At 56.9% G+C, this 23,136-nt stretch overlaps 9 protein-coding genes across 9 annotated transcripts; 7 read left to right on the forward strand and 2 right to left on the reverse strand.

Moving 5' to 3' along the window:
• Window positions 1-129: 129 nt before the first annotated feature.
• Window positions 130-3,822, reverse strand: SCHCODRAFT_02547448 (uncharacterized protein). Its single transcript, XM_050343644.1, has 9 exons — window positions 3,689-3,822; window positions 2,979-3,636; window positions 1,596-2,930; window positions 1,481-1,543; window positions 1,318-1,425; window positions 1,236-1,262; window positions 1,126-1,182; window positions 968-1,069; window positions 130-914 (listed from the first exon to the last, which is right to left on the reverse strand). The coding sequence occupies exons 1-9, from the start codon at window positions 3,782-3,784 to the stop codon at window positions 394-396; spliced, it is 2,967 nt and encodes a 988-aa protein (XP_050199297.1). The 5' UTR covers window positions 3,785-3,822; the 3' UTR covers window positions 130-393.
• A 584-nt stretch (window positions 3,823-4,406) lies between these two features.
• On the forward strand, window positions 4,407-5,033 carry SCHCODRAFT_02669694 (uncharacterized protein; the record flags this gene model as incomplete). The annotated part of the gene is made up of 4 exons (XM_003030444.2): window positions 4,407-4,464; window positions 4,518-4,608; window positions 4,662-4,863; window positions 4,917-5,033. The coding sequence occupies 4 exons, from the start codon at window positions 4,407-4,409 to the stop codon at window positions 5,031-5,033; spliced, it is 468 nt and encodes a 155-aa protein (XP_003030490.1).
• Window positions 5,034-5,284: 251 nt separating this feature from the next.
• SCHCODRAFT_02632216 (ATP adenylyltransferase) lies at window positions 5,285-6,995 on the forward strand. Its single transcript, XM_003030443.2, has 5 exons — window positions 5,285-5,604; window positions 5,668-5,844; window positions 5,895-5,943; window positions 6,006-6,233; window positions 6,306-6,995. The coding sequence occupies exons 1-5, from the start codon at window positions 5,482-5,484 to the stop codon at window positions 6,743-6,745; spliced, it is 1,017 nt and encodes a 338-aa protein (XP_003030489.2). The 5' UTR covers window positions 5,285-5,481; the 3' UTR covers window positions 6,746-6,995.
• Window positions 6,996-7,348: 353 nt separating this feature from the next.
• SCHCODRAFT_02690501 (uncharacterized protein) lies at window positions 7,349-8,631 on the reverse strand (the record flags this gene model as incomplete). Its single annotated transcript, XM_003030027.2, has 3 exons — window positions 7,349-8,137; window positions 8,193-8,342; window positions 8,398-8,631. The coding sequence occupies 3 exons, from the start codon at window positions 8,629-8,631 to the stop codon at window positions 7,349-7,351; spliced, it is 1,173 nt and encodes a 390-aa protein (XP_003030073.1).
• Window positions 8,632-9,756: 1,125 nt separating this feature from the next.
• Window positions 9,757-11,049, forward strand: SCHCODRAFT_02632226 (uncharacterized protein). Its single transcript, XM_003030442.2, has 5 exons — window positions 9,757-9,857; window positions 9,908-10,088; window positions 10,140-10,229; window positions 10,282-10,444; window positions 10,497-11,049. The coding sequence occupies exons 3-5, from the start codon at window positions 10,153-10,155 to the stop codon at window positions 10,884-10,886; spliced, it is 630 nt and encodes a 209-aa protein (XP_003030488.2). The 5' UTR covers window positions 9,757-9,857; window positions 9,908-10,088; window positions 10,140-10,152; the 3' UTR covers window positions 10,887-11,049.
• A 942-nt stretch (window positions 11,050-11,991) lies between these two features.
• SCHCODRAFT_02632233 (tubulin nucleotide-binding domain-like protein) lies at window positions 11,992-14,570 on the forward strand. The gene is made up of 11 exons (XM_050345701.1): window positions 11,992-12,167; window positions 12,223-12,268; window positions 12,335-12,422; window positions 12,474-12,732; window positions 12,784-12,843; window positions 12,897-13,043; window positions 13,099-13,230; window positions 13,283-13,350; window positions 13,399-13,561; window positions 13,609-13,721; window positions 13,778-14,570. Exons 1-11 carry the CDS (start codon window positions 12,015-12,017, stop codon window positions 14,109-14,111), a joined length of 1,563 nt encoding a protein of 520 aa, XP_050199298.1. The 5' UTR covers window positions 11,992-12,014; the 3' UTR covers window positions 14,112-14,570.
• Window positions 14,571-14,623: 53 nt separating this feature from the next.
• Window positions 14,624-16,336, forward strand: SCHCODRAFT_02632238 (uncharacterized protein). Its single transcript, XM_003030440.2, has 4 exons — window positions 14,624-15,056; window positions 15,115-15,312; window positions 15,364-15,683; window positions 15,734-16,336. Exons 1-4 carry the CDS (start codon window positions 14,744-14,746, stop codon window positions 16,121-16,123), a joined length of 1,221 nt encoding a protein of 406 aa, XP_003030486.1. The 5' UTR covers window positions 14,624-14,743; the 3' UTR covers window positions 16,124-16,336.
• A 115-nt stretch (window positions 16,337-16,451) lies between these two features.
• SCHCODRAFT_02632240 (uncharacterized protein) lies at window positions 16,452-18,586 on the forward strand. The gene is made up of 3 exons (XM_003030439.2): window positions 16,452-17,890; window positions 17,944-18,169; window positions 18,222-18,586. Exons 1-3 carry the CDS (start codon window positions 16,470-16,472, stop codon window positions 18,417-18,419), a joined length of 1,845 nt encoding a protein of 614 aa, XP_003030485.2. The 5' UTR covers window positions 16,452-16,469; the 3' UTR covers window positions 18,420-18,586.
• Window positions 18,587-19,143: 557 nt separating this feature from the next.
• SCHCODRAFT_02632243 (uncharacterized protein) lies at window positions 19,144-23,132 on the forward strand. The gene is made up of 7 exons (XM_050345702.1): window positions 19,144-19,426; window positions 19,476-19,733; window positions 19,790-19,989; window positions 20,039-20,139; window positions 20,188-21,305; window positions 21,358-22,640; window positions 22,691-23,132. The coding sequence occupies exons 1-7, from the start codon at window positions 19,314-19,316 to the stop codon at window positions 22,822-22,824; spliced, it is 3,207 nt and encodes a 1,068-aa protein (XP_050199299.1). The 5' UTR covers window positions 19,144-19,313; the 3' UTR covers window positions 22,825-23,132.
• The last annotated feature ends 4 nt before the right edge of the window (window positions 23,133-23,136 follow it).

Below are 23,136 nucleotides of genomic sequence, written 5' to 3' on the forward strand. Positions count from 1 at the left end.
ATCTAGAAGGAATTTCCTAGAAACTCCATCAGGCCACGTCATGTTCAGCCCGAGCAGGAGGAACGAAAGCTTTCAAGCCACTATATCTACTTGCCCTTGCTGTCGAGATCCTCCTGGCAACGCGCTTCTGCTTGCCGCCGCGTCGTTTCGACGGCATCCTTCTGCCGGATGGCGATGTCCTGGATAGCCGTCAAACAGCACTCCAGCGAATCTTCGGGCTCACTCGCCGATATGTTTAATACGCGACCCAGTGTAGTATACGTAACCCAGCGCTCTTACTAGTCCGAAGAGGGAATGGAATCAAAGTGCGGTGTCGTTATGACTCAGTACTTCAGTAGTACTTCCCTCAAATAAATGTCGTTCAGTGGGAACGGTAGGAGACGAAGAGCGAACTCAATCTACTCGTGGTCGCTTACTCCCGGTCTCCTTCGGGCGTATGATATCGTGTATAAGCTGGAGCTGCGACTGTAGGTCCTCGACCACAGCATTCAGTGACTGCACCTTCGCCTCGCCCTCTGCCCGCGTTGAATTCACTTGCCCTTGCAACACCTCAAGCTGCGCCTCCAATTCTCGCACTCGCGCCGCTTTCGCCTCTATTTCCTTGCGCAGGGGTTCTTCGGCTTTCCGCACCGCGGTCGCTATGGCATCTTTCTGCTGATTGACAATACGGTGGATACCAGCCAGATAGTCGTCGAGTGTCATTTCGGCGTCAGGTGTTTTGCGGATGGTAAGCGTTGTGGTGTTGCTGGGTCCAGGTATGCTTGTGGATGGTTCGGGAGCACCTGGCTGGCTAGGAGCCTCGAGAGGAGCGGATTGAGCGGGTGGAGTCGGGGTCACGGCCTTTGACGACGCAGCAGCTGAGCGCGGCGCCGGATCCGCTGAGCTTGTAGAGTCTGTTGCGTCGGCCATTTCGACTGTTATGGCTAAGAATCGAGTATCGACGATATCAAACTACCGAAGTGCTCACCGTCCTGCCCAGAAGGAGACGCCGCTGTTTGTGTCGGCGGTCCTCTTGCCGCATTCGAAGGGCCCGCTTCAGGCTCGGGTGTAGGGGTCTTGGCGTACATATCTGCAATCACGGAAAGATGTAATTCAGTACTTTTCGTATTGACAGTTTCTCCTCACCATCGTCGCTGTCATCATCATCGCCGCGGGCGTGGCCAAAGCCGCCTCCATAGGAAGCTGAGGACAAGGTCAACGATTGAAGATAGCGCAAGCTGTTCATCACGACATACGGGCGGGAGATCCTCTCCGGTATGTATCTGGGATGTATAGCATCAGCGGTGACATACAATATCACTGATGATGCCAGATCACCTTCTGAATCGCTTGGGGAGGATTCTATCCTTTGACGCCTGCACATACGCCCTCCAGATCCCGTGAATGAAGATCGGCCCCGCCGAGCGGTCTGGCGTGGTCGGTTTGCTGTAGAAGTGGATTGGTCAATGATCAAGTTCGACACAATTAGGAGAGCACATACGAGTAGTCGGCTTCGTGTGGTGAGTCTCTGGTTCTTCAGCCTGTGGCGCATCTACCAAGGCATCTGAGATAGACTCGGTCAGAGAGAGCTGCCGCGAGTTTTCCAAGGAACGCACCGAGTGCAGCGAGCGTAGGGTCCGGCTCCGGGTGATCGACATTTGTACTCGGCACGTTGAAGGCATGCATGAAGGCTTGGAAAACCCCAGCGGTCTCGTCGTCGTCGTCTTCCTCGTCCGACTCGTCATCGCTGTCACTCTCCTTGTCCTTCCGCGCTATCCTCTTTTCGTGCGAGCGGCGACTGGACGTCGCCACGCTCAGGTACGGCCCCACAAAGCACACGCACTTGCTGTTCTGGTGCGTCGGACAGGGTGGAGGCCGAGCAAACGCAAACAGACTGTTGTCCCCGTCCCACACTGCACGAGGTGTGGAGTATGGGTAATCGCGGATGGTGAGTTGCGCGTCGTCGAGATCGCTGAAGACGTGCTTCATAGCGCGCCGCAAATGGTTGAAACCGGGAACATGATGCTGCAGCGTATCAGCTGCGAGCAGCAAGCGCCTCGCATGGGCATGCACAGGCGCGTAAGCGCCCGAGTTCTTCAAAATGCCGTCCGTGAGCGCGCTGACGACGACGGGGTGCAGCCCGAGTTCCGTGATCAACGCACGCTCGTCCCTGCGGTTCTTACAGTGCGGGTAAAGGTCGACGTCCTCCGGAATTTCAGGGTGCCGCTCGCGTGAAGCCGCATTGAACGCATCACGGACGGCGTCCCCATTCGTCTTCGCGCATTTGCCCCTCTCCAAAGCGGATGACAGAACGCGCCCGACCGTCGCGCCGCTATCCGGCTTCTCATCCTGCAGGATGTCGAGCATGATTTCCTTCGCCAGCTCGGGGTCCGCGCCAAAGGCAGCGTTGGCAGCGTCCGCTACTCTCTGGCGGTATCTCTCGAAATAGGTGGCGTCTTGAATGATAGCTGCTCGATCGGCGGTAATGCAGAGTGAACCGTGGTAGTTGATGGACAGCTTGTTGAGAGAAGGAGGGTGGGGAACGAGCTGGTCGCGATGGTAGAACAATGACTTGGCGCCAGGGGCCTTGAAGAAAGTGACCTCGTTGGATGCCTTCCACTCGTTGGAAGGGGGAACGACACCGTAAATGGCGGAGAAAACATCCTCGGGAGGTCGTGAAGGAAGACCCAGGACGGTGATGCACACCTCGTCTGGGCGAACGTTTGGAATCTCATGATGGGGCCCCGCTGCATCGCCGTCAAGACCTGGCTTTTTCGTAGACAGATTCTGGGTGAAACGCCGCTTATAGATCGCTTTGACCGCCTTCTCGGCGGCGCTCCTCTGCGAGGGGGAAATGATCCAGTTCGCTAACCCCTCATGATGGCCCTCTGAGTAGTAATCCGACTCATCTGAGTTCGCGGCGGCTTTCTTAGCGTCGTGAACCATCTGAGCTGTGCGGAGTTCAGAGTGTGATTATACTAGAATATGGCATGACCCACCCCAGTGATTCGCCAGTGAATGGACATCCCACGGCTGCAGGTCATCCTTCACGACCTGTAGCAGCGGCGGTTCGGGACGACCGCGCTCGTCGTAGTAGATCGTGCGTTCCTTCTTCCACGTAAGCTCCCCGACTTGACTGCCTACACGAAAGGAGACGCCGGTCTTCAACTTCGGGTCGAGGTCCTTGCAGTGGCGCTCAATCTCCTCGTGCAAGTACTGGGTCGCGAGAATGAAGCCTTTTCCCTTCTCTCCTACAGCGATTGTCCTGCGACTGGTAGAAGCACCGTCCGTGACGAAAGTGCCGAAGTGTGCGCTGCGGTCGAGATGATTGTTGTAGAATGACAGGCCCATGAGGACTGTCTCGTCGTCCTTGTTACTCTTCCCATTCCAGACGACAGTGCAGATCCTGAGCGCGTCCGAGTAGTGTGTCCGGACGAGCTGGTTTCTCTCCACCGTGGCGGAGAGCACGTAGATGGGCTGCCACGTCGACTTGCGTAGAGACGCGCCATGCGGACCAGTGAGCAAACCAGGATACTCTTGGATTAACTGTTTTTTGCAAGCCTCCCGTTCCTTCTGCGTCGACTCGCGGAGATCATTGTGGGTCCAGTCATTCCAGGCGTATATATTGCGCTCCTTCAGCAACTGGCCGACTTGGTTCTGGAGGGAGCTTGGTCAATAGGTTGAGCTACGAATCCCGCGGCCGTTTCACCTGCAGATACTCCTTCGCGGCGAAAGGTATGTCGAAGAGATCGAGCTCGGCGGCTCCCTTCGCCTTCCAGTCCCAGCGAGGCTTCCGCGGGGCCATAAATGAGATAAACGGGCTCTAGACCAGGTCGTTGTTGAAGTTGAATTCCTGAAGTGATCCGGCCCGCTTTGAGCGTCCGGACCGACCCATCCGGCCGGACTGCGCACCTGCAGGCGCGCGTCGGGATGTCACAGTATTGGTTATCCCCTGCAACCACCTTCGAATGCCAGAGGACTTGCCATCTTTGCGCCTGTATATGCCACAATATCTGCCAACGACTCCTGAGGTCCAGCAAGACGCCCACAGGGGTACACAAGGGTATAGTATTGTCGCGTGCGACTTCGCAACGCGTGGGTGCCGGAAGATGGCAACGACTTCCGGACCAGAGGCTCGGGTTTCCTCATTCTCTTTCTCTTCACCTTCATCTTCGTTCGTTTGCCTGCTTTCGAGCTGCGCTCCTTTTTCTTCGTTCTTTTCTTCCGGTGCTCTTTCGAAGCTAGACTTCACCCTCTTCAATTGCACGGCTTGGATTCCGTTGCATAACTCGCATTTTCTCGACAGCTGTTCTCCCTTCGACTCTCTGAGCAGTGCTCCTTCCCATCGATCCCATTACCAGCTCCCGACTTGAACCGCGCGCTCCTTCTTATAACGTCAATAGCTCGCCGTCACTTCTTCGTTCGAAATGGGCAACCTGGTTTGGCACGAATATAGCCGTCTGGTCTCCGTGACCGCGAGTGTTTGTGCGTAGACAAGTCCTCCCTTCTCGGTGTTTGCTGATACATTAACTGCCCAGATGCTGTATGGGCATCCTTCTGGGCCATCCTGTACCGCAAGTTCTTCTGGGACTTCGTTAACGGGACAGTGCGCGACCCCGGAGGCATTCAGTGTGTTCCCCCTTCGTCCTGTACCCATGCCCGTACTCACCGACAATGCCTAGGCCCGCCAACTCGGACATGATCTTCATTCAGCTGATCGTGAGGGCGCCGATCATCCCCATACTGGCGATGGTCCTCGGCTTCATGCTGATCGCACTCGAAACACCCTTGCCCATCCTGAAGTCCACGGCCATCTATCGCAGCTTGGTCTTGCGGATAGTATTGTTATTCTTCCAAGCGTTCTTGACCATCATGTTCTATCAAGTGAGTGACCATGTTTGTCGCGCGAGGTACGCCTCTAATTAATCCACCTGCAGGGAACCAATGCCGCGATCTACTCGCTCATAGCTGCGGGTTGTTACGGAAGAGCTATAGCTAAGGGAGAAGAAATGAAAGAGGCTAAAGCGAATAGAGGGGCGGGCGGTCGGGCGTAACCCGCTTGGCGAAAGTCCTTCAAAGAGTCACCTGCTGGCTGGCCATAAAGGCCGTCGGCTTTTCACCATCTTTTTACTTTCTTCTTAATCCTCCAAACAACAAACACATCTACATACTTACTCCATCTCCTCTCGCCCTTTTCTCGTTGCTCTGTATAGGGAAGGATTGTTACGGACTTGTACTGGTAGTTTCTTGACTGCGAAATTGACCCTCCAACCAATAAACCAGTGTCCCTAGTGCGGCTTGTGAAGTGCGATACACATCTGCGCCGACGCTCCTGCTCAGATGGAACGTACTTGACAGCGCCCATCGTCTGTCGGGCGAAGTCGAGCGCGCGTCATCGCGCGAGCGGTCATGCATCGATGCATCAGCAATCTGAAAAGGTGTCGTGCTGGCTTCCGTCCTCCCCAACTCTCCTACCGCTCCCCTCGTAGATTCATCGCCAGGATGAGCACCCCATCCGAAATCCTCGCGCGACTCCCTGCAACCTTCGAGGACGCGAAGACGACCGGGAACCTCTTCTTCTTCCCGTCCACCGTGCACACCCACGTCGACGAGTTCGGGATCCCAGTCAGTGCGAATCACCGCTATGTGGCCGACACGCATCCATCCAGCAAGCTTATGCCCGTCTAGTACGAGATCCGGCTCTGCCCGGCGCTCCAGCACAAACCCCCACTGCCGACCCCCCACTTTGACGCCGATCCAGAGAAGGAGGCGAAGAAACCAGATCCCTTTGCACCGCCGTATAATGAGAAGCTGGTCGTGGGGGAGCTGCAGGGCGAGGAGCCGCAGGATCAGTATGTGGTGTTGGTGAGTGCACTAGCTGGGCGTCCATGCTCGCGATCTGACGGCAGCGACAGCTTAACAAGTTTAGCGTCGTCCCCTGCCACTTCCTGATGGTCACGAAAGGTGCGTGCTCGCATGCGAGTAAGGGTGCAGCTAGCTAATCAGAGCCATCTCCATCCCCGCAGAGTTCCAGTCCCAATCATCCCCGCTCCTCCCCCCAGAGCTGGCGCAGACGTACAAGCTCCTTGACGCCGCGTACAGAGCGGGGCAAAACCTCTTTGCGTTCTACAACTGCGGCGACCTATCGGGCGCGAGCCAGCCGCACAAGCACATCCAGTTCCTCCCCCTTCCATCAGACGAGGTCGGGCCGCCCATCGAGCGCCTCGCGCGCGATGTGCAGCTCGAGCAGCCGGGTACGTACTTCAGCTCGTGCCCTGCACCCCGCCTATGATTGTGCGCGAACTAGCTAACCATCGGCATCGCAGATCGCCCGTTCACTATATCGAAGGTGCCCTACGCGAATCACGTCTACCGCCTGCCCGCGGACCTGCTGTCGCGCTCGCCCGACCACCTGGAGGAGACGCTCTGCAACGCGTTCCTCCAGCTGCTTGATCTGACCGTGTCGACCGTGCGCCACGACCCGGACTACCCCGCGGGCAACCCGTCGTACAATGTGCTGCTCACGCGGATGCATATACACGTTATCCCGCGGCGCTTCGAGCACCACGAGCTGAAGGCGACGGGCGAGCGGCTGAGCGTGAACGCGCTGGGTGCAGCGGGTATGCTGCTCGTCAAGAGCGAGCCGGAGCTGGAGGCAGTAAAGACGGAGGGTCTGGGGAAGATCCTGCGGAGCGTCGGTCTGGAGAGCATTCACGAGTTGCAGGTACAGACGGGTGCGTCTGCCCAAGAAGCAGATGCCGCATAGGATTTGTTTGATACCTGCGATTCCAGCATCTGCGCGGCGGCGAGTGAACGGATGCGAACGCGCCCATTGGGTAGACGGGTGCCCGTTCACAAAGGCACCGTATATCACTACTAGAAGGTGTTCTCTATGATTCTATTTTATCTAGATGCCTGCACGGTCTCACCTACACCTGCTCAGGGCGGCACGAAGATCCTTGACCTTCTCTGAGTGCTGGATGTGCGGGTTTTGTTACAGCCGCATACAAAGTCGCTGTCCCTGCCTCTCTGCGTCTCTCACGACAGTGGTTGCTTCGAGTCCTTCGCAGCATGTCGAGGGCGAGGAACTGAGAACACAGCGCATAGGCAGGCCAGACCCTAGGTAGGCACGTAAGAAGCGCCACACATACAGGTCACTTCGTCTGTTATTGCCCGGTATCGAGATAAGCGGTATGCCTTGGGTTGGTGCGGAATGAAGGTCATTGGCAGATCGCATGATTCATCGACGTACACCCTTTTTCTGCAGACAAGCTTTGACCCCACGTAAGGGCAGTGAACTATCTAGGCGCCTAAATAACTCTGGATGCGCCACATAGAACCTATCTTCTTAACCTGGCACGAACGGACATTAGATGTCATCTCCGCCAGCCATGACGAGACAGCGCACCAGGGACAGAAACTGCTCTTCTCTGATGATGTTTGCTAGCATGTTCTCGAGCTCCTCCTTGGGCATGTCGTACAGACCGCTCGCTTCGCGTACGGCAGCAAGAAGAGGTGCGGGCTGGTCTCGACGGTCTTGGTTTTGGGACGCGGAGTCTGACGAAGGCGCGGCAAGAGGAGGCGGTGGGGGCATCATCTCACAATCCGAAGTAGATACGGGCGTCGAGCTTGGTGCTGATGACTGCGATGGCGTAGGCAGAGTTCGAGAGCCGTAACCAGAGTGGGAAGGCAGAGTATCATCTTGGGCGCTCGGGGGCTGGGAAGTTGCGCGAGAAGAAAGGTTACTAAGATAGGCTGCGTTGCCGTAGGGTGAACTCGGAGGCAATGACGAGGGCGGAGGTCCGAGAGCAGACCCTGTTTCCGGCAGGGTTTTGAGCCCAGAGGGCGGCGTTGGTACGACGAATGACGGAGATGTATAGCTTTCGGTCTCGATCGCGAAGGACGGAGCTGTTTGTAGTGTTGATTTGTCGACGGAATGAATAGACCTATTGCCGTGCGGGACACGAGTAGGGGTTACGCTGGCAGAGCGAGAATAAGGACTAGGGCGCGCAGGTGTTGACATGATTGTCGCTTGACGCGTCAGACTCTGGCCAACCGGCGGAGGATTGGCTTTGCAAGGACAGACGGAGCTAATGGAGTCGATGAACTGCATAGCAGCCGGCGTCGACGAGAAAGTAACCTGAAAGCGACGGAACTTCTTCGCAGCAAACATCAGTACGGGTGAACGTTTACTGTGAGGAAATTGCGAATACCGAGGTCGGATCATTGTCTCGTTGGTAAAGATAGCGGATACCCACAACGTTGTCGCGGTAGACGGCCTTCAAGGGAAGCCCTTGAGAGAGGTTCGACCGTTGACTGGGGCGTGCAAGAAACGAGGCAAAAGAAAGAAGCTCGAGGTCCTCCTTAATTCCGTATTGAGCCAATAAGATTGAGCCCCATAAAGAGCGATTGGCTCACAAAAACAACATCATTAGCGCCTGTTGCATCATCCGAGTTCATGGACCAAAGAATCCGGAGGCGGACAGACTCGAGTTCGCCGCCATCGGATCTCTTTCGAACGTCGAGCACGAGGCGGATGACAGGGTTGACGAAGTGTTGCCATTCGGCGCTGGACTCGGCGGAGGTCGGATATGACTTTGAATACTTGCACAAGACGTACGCCGACGAGGTGGTGGTGGACGAGAACGACATGTTGCCCTCACGTTTTGCTCGGTTCCCGAATTGTGACGGATCCGGCCATCGCGGTCCGCCCCCGGTCCGGCAGATGCCGAACAAGTTCAACCAGGCACGTGCCTCAAGTCTATTTCCTCGCCAATCGCCGATGCGCGAGGTCTCCGTGTGTACCGATCAGTGCGTCGCTTACGCTGCTTCGCAAATCAGGGTCTCTTCCAAGCACGACAGCTTGCACTCCGCATGGTACTCGAAATACAAGCAGCACAAGGCGCGCCTCGCTGTGTATGGCTTTTGCTTGTGGCCACGAAAGAAGGAGAATTGAACCCCGTCTTCTGTTTGAACGTCCCTTACACGGTCCACTCTGGCCCCTTGTGTGCCACTGTTCTCCCGAATTCCGTCCCCGTATCGTGGACCCATCTACGCTAAAACTGAGATGATATAGCGCGCTGGATCTGCTCCTTCCTGGTGGCCGCTCCAGACTCGCTTTGCTTGAGTTTGACGTGCGCGCTGCGGCTGCCTTATGCGTGAGCGTCCCGCGGTTTCTCCAGTGTCCGTCACTCATCGAGATACCCGCGCATGTCACGCAGCCCTGTTGTACAGGTACGATTTGTGGGAACGGCAGGAAGCCATCTCGCCATTGACGTTCCCGTCTTCCTGACTTTCCCGAGCGGACGGGGAACCTGCGCCACATCTCCAAGGCGATCTTCCTGCCTGACCGCGCCCCCAGTCAATTTCGTCTGAGGCGTAACTCAAACGGATCCCAGGGGGCAACCTCGGCCTTCCGAGGTTCTGCCTTGAAGTACAATCAATTCCCGAAGTAATCAATTTGCGTCAGAGGCCGGATACCGCTCACCTGCGCACATTGTAAGCCTTTCCCGCGCCGAGGTTTACATACAAATCCACCACTGAAGGGATCCTAGTCTGTTTGAAATGCGAAGGCAGACGACCGTGAGACCCGTCCCATAGGCGGGCCGCGCCAGCCAGGAAGCCTCTTCTTTCATAAAGGCGCCTGTAAAGAGGCTTACGGTGAAGTGGGACGCGCGACTCATGATCGGGCATGCGTAATGATCCCGTACCTGTCCCTTGGTTTCCCGTCACTCTCGATATGTGAGCGGTATCACCATGTCATATATAGGCGCGAGGGCGCAATCGCAGAGGTCGTATCTCCCCGCCCATGCATTCGGCGCTAGTATTCCCCGGTTGCAACTCTGAGTCCTCAAGTTGGGTGACGCACCCTTCCCTCTGTCAGCTCCAGTCGTATCTTGCTGTTTGCTCTTTCGCTGACGAGTTGAAGACATGCGTGACGCCCGAGACGCGCACATTATTTTGGAGGCGGTCCGGAGGAAAATCCTGCCCCTCATTACGCGACGGTTGGGCACGCCAGAGCGGGAAATGCTCACCTCGGGGAACGTGTTCGTTTGGCAAGAGGACGACCACGATGGCGGGTTGCTCAGATGGACGGACGGGCGCCGTTGGTACGTTGTCTATCGCATTGATTCGAAAGTCCTTCAACATATATATCGAAGGTCGCAAAGTCGTATGCGGGGCGACTACCTCTTCTATGAAGAGAAGGCAGAGACAACTCAGGAGGAGAGGGAGAACAAGGCTGCGAGGAGGTGAGTCGATGAGGTGGCATAGGGGAGGTACGCGCCGCTTACCCGTGATTAGAGCACGACGCGTTGCCGAGCCGGACACGCCTCTTCCGCCGGTGACGAGGCGCAGGGACAGACCAACAAAACCAAATGGTCTCACGAAGCAGACTTATTCCGCCGTCGTTCAGCTCCCTGGCATGCACAAGCCGCGCAAGTGGCATCTTGTGTCCTATACACGGGTTAGCCGTGCAGCTTATCCGCGTCGACGTGAGCTCACCTTCTTTCTTCAAGGGAGATGACTACCGCCATCTTCCCGTCGTCGACAACTATCCCTACCTGCGTGACATACGCGTTCCCCAGAACGTCTTTACGAGCACCAAGTTGTGCAACAGAAGCGATCGCGCATCTTCCTCCTTCTCGGACACCGAGGATACTTCGAGCGTGCCAGAATCGCCGGTGTCCTTGCAGATGCGACGCCCCGCGCTGCCGAACTCGGAGCCGTCGTATGGTCCTCCTCGGGATGGGAAACACAGCTCTGCGCAGTATTACCACGGCGAACGGACGAGGTCAGGCCCAATCCTGCTGCCTCCACTGACCAACCCGCTCAACACGGATGCGCGCTATGCGCCGCTGACGCGGGAGGACCGTCGCGCGCTTGATAGATTTCGTCTTGGACTATAATTCTTTCCGAGCATTGCATTACTGGACTTTGGGTATGACCGGGAAACTTGGGCTGAGCAATTACTGTATCGCTTGCGATGGACATCAGATATGGACTGTAGACCGTAGATCATGTATAGCATTCACCACAAGCAATCATCGAGCTCTGGATAGCCTGAAAGAAGATCGCACCTGGGTCCATTCGAACTTCGGGAGGTTGAGCGGCGCGAGTTGTTTTTGGGCGTACACGCCAGCGGGGTTCATCGCCGTACGACTTGCCGAGATCTATTGCGAAGGCGACTGATTCTATTACATTGAATGGAATAGGCGTCGGACCTTCAACAAACACGTTAGGGAGATTGAGGCAGCACCCCAGTCCTTCACCTGAACGGCGTCTGTACGTCACGTACCGTGTAAAGTCGTTCTCTTCCCGCCATGCCATACGCTATCCTTCAATCGGATATCATCGGTCGGAAGCGGGGCCTCGGTGGTGCGAGAATAGCCCCGGACAAATCAGAGGTGGATCAGAGTATGCTGGGAGTGCATGACACACCTGCCGTCTAAGGATGCGAATTCACCTTTGGTGGCTGAGGAATCCGATGTGTTTTTGGGGCGAAGAGTTCTTCTTGAATCATACTTCTCACTTCCTCGAGATCGCTGAATGGGTATACGGGCTTTCAGGAGCGAAAAGTCCGAATCGAATTCCAAGATTCACGACCGACCGACGGAAGGAGGCAGAAGACGTAGAATCACGGGGACCTACAGACCTGGCGACGTCGCTGCTCGCATAAGAAGTTTTCTGGATCAAGATTCTATTCCCTTCGGCGTGAGATGCGTCCGGGTAGCAGGTAGGCGAAGCCTTGGGAAGCGTATTTTGCCGACGGCGGTGCGAGTCAGCGAGGAGAGTATTGAACGAGCGCCGAGGCAGAGGTGGACCTCTCACGACTGACAGGTCTTCCAGAGGATGTTGCAGCTTTGTTGACTGCACAAAATGCTCCTGTAGTCAGAAGACTGCCGGTGCTGGACCTCTGCTTGCTGGGTTGTGTACTTCGCTGCTTCCGGCAAGTACCGTTTTAGTAGTTTCACACGATGACCCAGTTGTTCGTCTTTCCCACGCTTTGATAAACAAACATCCATCCTCCGACCGCCATGAGGGAGATCGTGTACATCCAGTCCGGAAATCTAGCCAATTACGTTGGATCACACTTCTGGAACACACAGGAATGCTACCTGACGGACGAAGACGAGACCCCCTACGACCGACGTATGTCCTTCAGGGAATCCCTGGCAGACAGCGGTAAAGTACGGCAGTTCGCACCTGTCCGTTATCCCATACTAAGGCTCTACGCATGCTCAGGGCGCGATCTGCTACAGCCCTAGGGCTCTCATCTTTGACCACAAGTGTAAGCATGCCGTCTCACGGCTAACTCAATATTCCGCTGATAGCCCTGTTCTGCGTCCCACCACAGCCAACTTTGGGACATTTGCCAAGTCGAACATCCTGTCATCCACGGAGAACGACCAGTCTCCCGATACGGCAGCTGTGGCGTCACTCTGGTAATTTTCTGCTCCTTCCTCGATCCAAGAAGCTCTTTTCAGTATACTTAGGAAAGGTGCCGTCGATGAGCAGCAAAGCGACCCGATCCCCAAGAGTGACTACCACGCAAAGCTCGAAAGAGACGATGCAAATCCAGACGCCGCGTCTCCGCGCGTTCAGAGCGGCGCCAGCGTGCGATACTGGGCGGACTTCAGCCGTCTCTACTTCGGTGCCCATTCATTCCAAGCAGTCCCTGACAGCTATACTAGCGGTCGAAGCGGAGACGGCGATTGGGGTACAAGCAGAGATACCTTTGCACGATTCAACGAAGTGGGAACTTATCCTATGCGCCAACACCCTCATTGACGGCGCGCCACCCAGGAAACAGACGTGACCGACACCGCCGTACGCGTCCTCTTCGAAGAATGTGACAATCCGCAGGTGCTCCACACTGTAGACCACATTCGGCTCTCGTGATTTAACCGGGCATACAGGGATTCCAGATGACAACGGACGTCTGCCGATTCGGGGCATTCGCCCATGGGCTCGTGGAGACCTTGCGCGACGAGTACCCGAAGTTGCCCGTGCTGGATTTTGCTTTACTCTCGAGCGCAGTTCCTGCGGATGTCGACGTGGACGATGTGCGTTCTCTTACTCAATGGCTAGGAGAATCCGCATCCGATCTGTTGCGTGCAGACCGCGGGTACGCGCAGAGCGATCAACGATGCGTTGTACTTGCGCGAGATGGGTGAGGTAGCCTCAGGGATAGTTCCCATTCAAAATCCGGCCGCATGGAAGGGCTGGGCGAGCCCCGGTGTCTCCGCCGATGTAAGCTTCTCGGTCGTCCTGTAAAGTGGATCTGAACCGTCTATTCCTGCAGCTGAGCTTGGTTTACCATTCATCCGCCATCGTCTCCGCTCATGTCGAGAGCATCACCCTTCCCATGCGGTACGTCACCTCGGTGTATACGACGCCTTGCGCTCATACTCTGCGTAGACAGCGCAACTTGAATTCAGACCTCTCGTCGTTGATCGCCAGCCTCAGTTGGCGTGGCCATACGACTTTCGCTCAGCTCGGTGGGATTCTCCCTGCAACAGGTGCCGAGGATTGGGCGAAGGCCACATACAACTTCCCCTTGGGGGGACGGTCGGATAGAAAAGTGTGCACTTCGCTCCATCGGGCGGTCATTAGCTGAATGTCGCACAGAAGGCCGATACCTACTCCCGAGTTGATGTCCTCCGAGGCTTCAATGACGCTTCGCTTGCCAAGTATGAAGACTGGTCTTCGCGGTTCACATCCGCTCAATCGGTGGTCAATAGGTGCGCCGCATGTCCTTCGAGTCAGACATTGGGCTTATTTCACGCAATTGAACAAGGTACCAAGCTGCCGGGTACCCTTTGCCATCATCCTTCCCTCCGATCTTCGATGCCCGACTCCTCGAGAACCCCGCGGTTGACGACATTCACTCAGTCTCTGTCACGTCCTGCCTATCTTTCCTCACCACATCCAGCGCGATGGCGGGGCTCTTCTCTAAATACGCAACTTTCCTGGAACGATTGCGAAGACGACCGACCGTTGCAAGCTCTATCGATTTTTTGGAGGCTGACGACTGGCGCGAGCTTACGAACGATTTTTGGACGATGCACGACAACTATGACAACGGGGCCTCTGACGGGGAAATCGACGAGCTAGGCGAAGACGAAGGATAGCAAAACAGAAACGAGGGTCACCCGAAATTACAAGCTTACAGCCTGTCTCTCTTTGGTCAATTATGCACGCTGATGTTATCTCTCGCGCATGCAACTCCGATTGATAGTCCTGTCCAATTTTACCGGCCTTCGCGGGATGGAGCTTTGCTGCGAGGCACTCCGCGTTTCCATGACGTGAAAGCCACAGGGCGCTCGTCAAGCCTGCCGTGGACCTGGTGGGGATCGCTGCGCAGCGTCACTGTCAGTCCATGTCATTGTCAAGGTTCCTGGTCCTCACCAACACCATGCGCCCTCACTGTGCTCTATGGCAGCCAAGCAAATTCGCCATGCTGGTGCAAACAGAATCCGACCGGGCATGTTGAAGACTTCGGCGTAACTTGTCCACATATTTGCCCCATTTTCCGGGAATATGCCTGCAATACAGCCCTAGACAACGCGAGTTCAGGTGTAATTTGAAAGTACTGCTTGTGCGTGTGCGACGCGTGCCTTTCACGAGTCCAACATGAAAGCGCCACAAATGTGTTGTCCAGGGCCATCATCATCGACGCGGCTCATAGTGATGACGTCGATGAGCAACGACGCGACGCGCAGGTCGCCATGAACTGTATCGCACCTTGTCCTTGACTATAACCATGCAGAACCCACCGCTTATCGACCCTCCCAAGGCCCTCTCTACAGACTCAGCTCAGGACTGGGCAGCAAGCACCCAGAACGCCCTCGCGCAGTCAAAGGAGGCAGTCAACACCGATATGGAGCAAGAACGCAACTTCGCTGCGCCTTCGACTGCCGCGTCTACGCCAGGTATACCCGGCGCCTACCCTCGAAGTTACTCCACCGAGAACGCGAGCGGAATGGGGGCGGGCTTGACGGCAGGCGCCACTGGCCTTCTGCAGACTGCAAAGGATTACCTGCCGCAGATTCCCCAGTCCGTGGCTTCCTACTTCCGTGCGTGCTGCCCCATTCCCTCAGATAACTATGTCGCTGACTCATTGCTGGAATACAGAGGGCGCCCCGAACGGCCAGGCTGAGCACACAACCGCTGCGGACATGCCGTCACAGGAGACCGCAGATGAATCGCTTGGGAAGACCGCCGGCGCTGGTGCTCTTCCAGGGGCGCCAACAGAGGCCGCGGTGGCACAGTTGCCGGATGAAAGGTGGACGGAAGGCGTTGGAGCAATAGTTGCTCCTGATATGAAGCCGGGTACGCGGGCTGATATCCTCTCGGGATGTCGTATGACTGACTACGATCCAGCCGCCACGTCTGATGAGAATGGCTCAGCCAAAGCCGTTCTCGCCGGGAAGGAGGAGGCAGACGCGAAGGCGTCGGCTCCAGAACCGCAGGGATCTTCTACAGGCATCAGTGCCCCAGCACCCGCTGGCGTGGGTGACCTTCCTGGATCAAGCTCTGAGGCGGCAGTCACGGTATTACCGGACGAGAAAAAATCTCAGCATGCCGAGCCCGAAGAGCATTCGAGCCATCGGTCAACAGACAATGTCGAAGAGAAGGGTACGGAGAAGAACTCGCAGAGCCGGACGTCGTTATCGCCGTCTGCTCATGATGCGGCTAACAAGGTACGGCCCACGTTATGTCACCGCGCTGGTCCCTTCCTGACGCTTTCCAGCACGCGGACCAACCGACTGCCAACACAGCGGCCCGGACGCACCCGCTCGCTGGCGAAGGTGCCGAGTGGCATGGCGTGCCCCTGGACGAGAAGAGCCAGCAGAGGCTGGATCGCGACCCCGAATCCCTGGACCGTGGCGAGCTTGTCACTCACCCGGAGAAAAACAATGCCGTCTTTTCAGCTCACCACAACGAAGAGTCGAGCAGCACAGCAGGACGGGGGTCCGGACATAAGAAGACGGGGTCCTCGGTGTCGATGAGCAGCAGCGGCTCACCGCGCAAGAGCCGGTTCTTCGACAAGATCAAGGGAGAAGCGAAGATCATCTCCGGCAAGCTGGGTCACAATGAGGAGAAGGTGGCAGCGGGAAAGCGTCTTGCGGGAAAGATCTAATGGCTTTAATCACCTCTCTAATATGTCGACAACGCCTCGGACTTTTGTGCGGACCGGATATGGACCGTTGCATATACTGTGTGGCTTTACGAACTGACTGTACTAGGATTGTACTCTATGTTGGCTCTAATGACTGTGTAACTTCATCTGTACAGATAACAGTCTCGCTCGTGCGCACAAATATATATTCAAAATAGTCCCTTATGGAAACAATAAGTCGTGGCGGATTCTCTGATCCCAAAAGTACGTGTGCGCGTGTATAAATGTGGGTCCAGGGCTTGATGGCCTCCACGTGTAGGATTTGCGGCGCGGCACGCCGGAACGGCATCAAGGATGCTTTGTCGCGATGACCGGGAGCGCACACTTAAACGGCGACGACGACGAGGACGGTCGTGAAAGCCCCAAAACTCCAAACCTGCAGGAACGCGCAGCACATTCGACTGGCATCGACACCGCAACCGCGTACGACATTCGTTTACGGTCCTCGGCCATGAACTTCTTCAAGTTCGGCTCTTCTCACGGCGCTCAGTATGACAGACTAGAGGGCGGCATGGGCCCCAGCCGTGGCGCGCGGAGGGGCGGCGCTGCCTGGAAGAAGTACGCCATCGGCGCCGCGGCGGTCATTGGATTGATCGTGCTCTTCGGCCCTCGCCCTTCGCCGCGATACCTGTACTCTGATGATACTGACGTGGACACTGTCACCGACGATCCTCTCTTCACCGACCCCGCCGAGCCCATCGTGCACAACCCCGTCATCGAGGAGGAAGAGACCACGCGACCTACACGCCCCTCTGACGAGAAGCCGACGCTGAAGCCGGGCGAGCATCCCACGTCTTTCGAGACCGACCCCGATCCCCTTCACACCACCTACTGCACCACGACCACCGCCGACCGCATCGTGCAGTATGCACTTATGATCGACGCTGGATCGACCGGCTCGCGCATTCACGTATACAAGTTTAACAACTGCAACCCGAACTCGGGCCCTTCATTCGAGTATGAAGTATTCAAGATGACCCAGCCGGGCTTGTCCTCCTTCGCCGGCAGGCCTGAGGAGGCGGCCAAGTCTCTTGACGTGCTCATGGACGAGGCGATGCGCGTGGTCCCCGAATCATTGCGCAAGTGCACGCCTGTCGCTGTAAAGGCGACCGCGGGTCTTCGTCTTCTTCCTGGCTCTCAGAGTGCGGACATCTTGGACGCTGTACGTCAACGCCTCGAGACGGCCTACCCCTTCCCCATCCACGGAGAGGACGGTATCGTCATCATGGACGGCAAGGATGAGGGCGTCTACGCCTGGATTACCGCCAACTACCTGCTTAATACTATCCGCCCCGACACACCGAAGGACACGCCGACGTTCGCCGTGCTTGACCTTGGCGGCGCGTCAACCCAGATTGTCTTCGAGCCGAAGTTCCCCAACGGCGCGGAGATGGCTGACGGGGACCACAAGTACGAGCTCAAGTTCGGTGGGAAGGACCACGTCCTTTACCAGCACTCGTACCTCGGCTATGGTCTGATGCGCGCAAGGCGGCACGTCCACCAGCTCATCGAGTTCATGGACTCCCTCCGCGGGAAGAATGGCGGCGGCACATTCATCGAGAAGGATCGCCGCGTCTCCAACCCGTGCCTCGCGCAGGGTACGCAGCGCTCAGTCGAGGTTGAGGACGAGCGCAACGGCGTTACACGCTCGGTCATCATGGACGGCGAAGGCATCGGCAGCTTTGAGTCGTGCTCGCGCACGATGCAGCTTGTCATGGCGAAGGACGCGTAAGCGGACGTTTCGTTCGTGCGCGAGTCGGTTGCTAAAATGATCTTCACAGTATCTGCGAGTTGAAGCCTTGCTCCTTCGATGGCGTCTACCAGCCCAGTCTGCTAGACGCCTTCTCGGATGGGAAGGTCCTCCTCCTGTCCTACTTCTACGATCGAATCCACCCCTTGATCCCCGAGGACAAGTCCAAGGTGACGGTGAGCTCGATCAAGGACCTTGCTTCCACAGTTTGCATGGGTCGCTCCGCATGGCTCGACCGATGGGGCGCGCAACCTGATGTGCGTTCTATTTCTTGCGTATTTTCTACCTTTGTCTTACCTCCCTCCTCAGGTCATGAAAGAGCTTGAAGACCGCCCCGAGTGGTGCCTCGACCTCACTTTCATGCACTCGTTGCTGACGCTCGGGTACGAGTTCACGGAGGAGCGTGATGTGCAGCTCGGGAAGCAGATCGAGGGGACGGAGCTGGGATGGTGCTTGGGCGCTGCGCTTGGCGTGGTGAGCGGGGCTGAACTGAAGTGCAAGGCCTAGATAGATTTGTACTGGACATTCGCAGCTCGTAAATATACGTCTGTATCACTGATGTGTCGAAGGCCACTGAACAGTACATGACCGCAAGGTGGCGAGAAAGGCTCGAGCAGGATGTTTGTATTGATGGCATGGCGTTTCATTGAAACCTGAGGAGATGAGGAGATAACATGTATGAGAGTGAGAGTAAGTCATCGGCGCGACTTATGAACGTAAAAACCAAGGCAGCGAGGGGGAGCATTGCAAGGGTGATCGGGTCGCAATACTGCGTGGAAGGAGCAAGATAAGACACCTTGCGAAGCCAGCCATACAAGCCGTGCGAATGCTCTATACAGTCCTAGTATAAAACTGCCAAAGTTGGCCGGCAGTGAATGAAGAAGGCCCTTGTCGATTTTGAAGAGATTGAGACCCGGAAGAGCGGAGTGAAAGGTTAGCGAATGCAGCGGGACAAGACGGTGTTCCGAGACTGAGGATACTTCCGAGATAGCCCGTATCCGGGCGTAGGGCGCGCAAGGATTCAGCAGGATTTCAGCACGAGAGCAAGGTCATGCAAACTGGCCATAAAACGAGATAGAAGGCTGTGTCGAGACACGTTTGTCAATCGCGCCGAGTCAGGACGGACCGTCATTCCGGCGGGAGTTGCCGGTCGGCAGGGCGGCCGAAGCCGAGAACGCACCTCAAGGCGCCAATTATACACGCTGCCTTCTTTTCTCACAAGCTGAACTGCAGCCAGTCCGCTCAATACCCTCCTCCTTATCTTAGCCGTTCATGTCCTCGTCGTCTGCGACGGCGTCGGAATTGCGCTCACCATCACCTCGAACCCCTGCGCCCTCCGCCGCCCACGATACCGCCACCGCCGTCCCAAGCGAATTCTGGTTCGCGTCACCGAAGTTGAGAATGTCTGAGATGCCCTGGGCTGGCGCAGACGGCGTATCAGCATACCCGCAAAAGGTCGATGATCAGAGCATGCTGCGTCTGGACGAGCTGCTCGAGGAGAACGCCTACGACGAGTGCGTGCTCCCATCACACCATGTGGGACACTGCTAACATGTTTGATAGGCCTTCTCAAGCAGGATCGGATATGGCATCGGTGCAGCCTTCCTCAACCGCGTCCTCTACTCCAGCACCCGCTCCTACGCCCATGGACATGGTCCCTGTCCTTACCAGTTACAGTCCCGAGTCAAACTTCCTGACCGCACCGGCTGCACCACTCACATCTACCAAACCCGTTCCCCCTCCCGCTCCCCTCCCTCGGAGATTCGATCCAAACATGTTCAACCAGAAGGTCGTATACCCCCCTAAGGAAGCCTGCTTCAAGTACGTGTCCTTCGCATGTTCGACCCCCTCTCGATGCGTGTCTGACGTGTGCGCAGCCTGCCAGTCATGTTCCCCTCGATCCCGGAAAGCGGCACGAAGTCGCGAGTGGAGACGCAGATTCGCGTTACGATGGACCTCGCAGATGGAACTGCTACCTCAGAGTCCCGTCGGTACGATCGAGTGGGAACATGGAAGTGGCTGCGGCTGCCTGCTGGTACGGCGACAAAGAAGCCAACACGCAAGCAGGGCAAAGTTGGTGCGTTGCGAGGATTCATGTACTCGCAAAGAAATTGACTGGGCTTTAGAGGCCGACCCGCAGGATACGCTATACCTGACAGCCAACGTCAGTTGCGCGTCTCCGCCTCATAGCCAAGTGATCAGCTGTTCAAGCTGCCGGACTCGAGAAGTGCGCCTTTCGTCATCCGCCGATCTCATCTACTTACATGCATTGCAGGCTAAGCGCGTTGCAAAGAAGATCGCCGCTCGTGTAAAGCCTCAGAAGTCAGACGGCGATGCCATGGACGATAAGACGCAGGAAGACACGACCAGCATTCTGCAGTTTAACTGCGCAGACACCATCGAGTTTTCCAACGGCTCCGTTGTCCTTCCCATCCGCATCACCTGCTACTGCCGACACCACCGGGAAAAAGTTGGCTTCAGGCTGAATTTCTCGCTAGTCGATCATGTCGGTCGTCTCGTCGGTATAGGTGCCTCACCACCCATCATGATCACCGACGACCACAAGACGGCCAGTGCCAGCAGTGCACGCCATGGAGATGCCATGAATGGTTATCCGGTCATGGACTCGGACTGGTCTCAGGGGGGCGCCGACCAGGCACTCAAGCGCAAGAGACGGCTGGCGGATGCATCTGCCAAAAAGAAGCCCTACGACTCTGCGGGCAAGCCTGAACGCCAAGCCAGGCAATCGAGCGTCGTGAGCGCGCCGTCCCCAGCGTCGTCGACCTCCTCCGTTCCTTTAACCCGATCCCCTTCACCTCCGTCCGGCCTGTCGTACCCAAGCTCGGAACCACCTTCGCATTCACAGGTTCCGTCGTTGCAGAACTCATCGCACGAGTCCGAGTCGTCGCCAGATGGGCCCTCAACGCCTCTCGACTATAGCCCGGACATTCAAATGCTGTCTGCCGTGTTGCAAGAGGAAACCAACCCGATGCTCACACCGACGACGAATGGACTGCAGCAGACCTCCATGGTCTCCTCTCCTATCGATTCCTACCCCTTTATGTACTTCGGTCAAGCACCTGCTGCCCCGCCAGCTCTGCAGATCCCGACCATCCACCGCCTCATCCCCAATACCGGGCCAACACACGGTGGGATTGAGGTGACCGTGCTGGGCGCGAACTTCCACGCCAATGTTGCGCTGCACTGTGTGTTCGGCGATGTTGTGGCGAGCTCGACGCAGAGGTGGAGCGAGAATACGCTCGTGTGCATTCTCCCGCCGCGAGCTACACCTGGGGTGGTCGCCGTTTGGATCGACGGCTTCCCCAAGGCAGATGATCCATCTGTCATGCCGACCTCCCTCTTCACCTACTCTGATGAATCGGACCGTGCTCTGTACGCTGATCACTTTTCCTTCTGCAGGGCGCTGACACTGACTATCTTACAGCATGGAGCTTGCTCTGCAAGTCGTCGGTCTCAAGATGACGGGTAAGATTGAGGACGCGAAGAATGTTGCCATGCGCATTGTGGGCAACACTGGCGACGGTTCCGACCAGCCGACAGGCACTGCGCCGAACTCGATGCAGCTCGCTACGCGAGAGCTGCGTCCCTTCCTGCTACAGCAGGTGGGCGAGAACGCCGACTTCGAGAAGGTCATTACGAACTTCCTGTCGGTCATGAACACGCCCGTCGAGCATGCATCCGCTGCGAAGGTGTCGATTCCCGACGCTCTCGCGTACACGACGGCCAGCGGGCAGACGCTCCTGCATCTCGCGGCCTTCCTCAAGTACGCTGGCCTTACCCAGTTCCTCGTCGATCATGGTGCGGACATCGACGCCCGGGACCGCAACGGGTACACCTCGCTCCATGTAGCTGCCCTCGTCGGCTCGAAGGAGGTGGCAGCATGCCTGCTCAACGCTGGCGCAGACAGGGAAATTGTTAACGCCCTTGGGAAGACGGCCGAGGAGGTCGCCGCGGATGGCTTCTTTGACGACATTATCCGCACTGAGTCTCCGGAGACCGTGCGCTACGAGTCGGAAGAGGAGGCGCACTGGGGCGACGCAGAGGAAGAGTCCGAGGACGAGCACCTGCTGAGGCGGAGGCGACAAACGAGGCGCCGCCCGTCTGGTCATTCGACACCGGTCAAGAAGCACAGCATGGCGAGGCTGACGGAGGACCGTCCGGCGAGCAGGGCGGGCAAGCAGGAGAAGCTGCCCGAGAAGCTACCGGGCGTCCCTGACGACAAGCAGGCCGCGTCGCTCGTCGAGATGATCCATAAGACATTTTTCCCGCAGCTGCCCCTACCCCAACTTCCGAATTTCCCCCAGCTACCCGGAGTGCTTCAGAACATCCCCGTCTTCCCGGTCTATGTGCCCATGATGCCCAACTGGGCGCAGCTGGGGCGCGGAGGCGGGAACGGCGAGGCAGAGCCTGCGGGCGTCGGCGCGAACGCGGTGAAGGCAGCGCAGGACTTCCGCAGCCAGTGCGACAAGTGGCTGGCCCAGGTCCTGCAGTTGCAGCAGGCGCAGCAACAGCAACAGCAGGCGGAGGAAGACATTGCACCTCCGGCATACACGCCGCGACGTGTGGTGGAGAATGGGCCGGAGCAGGCGGAGGGCTCGCGCTCGCGCAGGCGTGCAGAGTATGACATCCACCAGGTCTCAGCGAAGGAGGTCGACTCGTATGGATACCAGCCAACGGCGCGTCAACAACAGAAGCTGCAGAAGAAGCGTGAGTTGTTTGTTGTTCTGTCAGCTTTCCCGAACTCACGCTTTTCTCAGAGGATCGTATGCTCGTCCTCTTCTGGCTGCCCATCCTCTTCATGTCCATCATCTGGGGCATGTTCACCGGAGTGCAGTTCGCATGGCAAATGTTCACAGCGTCGCTCCCTCTTCCTTCCGTTCTGCGGCATTAGATGTCGGTTTCTTGGACATTCTCCTTCTACTACTCCCTCTGTATCTATACTGCTCACCGTCACCTACTTACTTACCTGTTGCTTGGGGGGTCTCGTCCGCACTTCTTCCTTTATTTGCCTTTCTTTCATAAACATGCATCGGTGATGCTCGAGGATTTTAGTATAAGTATCCCGTTGTATAGCTAGGATACGCCTGTCATAAACCCCTTGTCTGTACGCTAAGATACACATTTGCATAGTGCTTCTGTATACCTAGGCCGCTGTGAGCGCCGGCTTAGCCTGCGTAATCCATGTGAACTTCAATAAAAGGGT

This window comes from Schizophyllum commune (genome assembly GCF_000143185.2).
Source record: "Schizophyllum commune H4-8 unplaced genomic scaffold SCHCOscaffold_8, whole genome shotgun sequence".
In the NCBI taxonomy this organism is placed as follows: Eukaryota; Fungi; Basidiomycota; class Agaricomycetes; order Agaricales; family Schizophyllaceae; genus Schizophyllum; species Schizophyllum commune.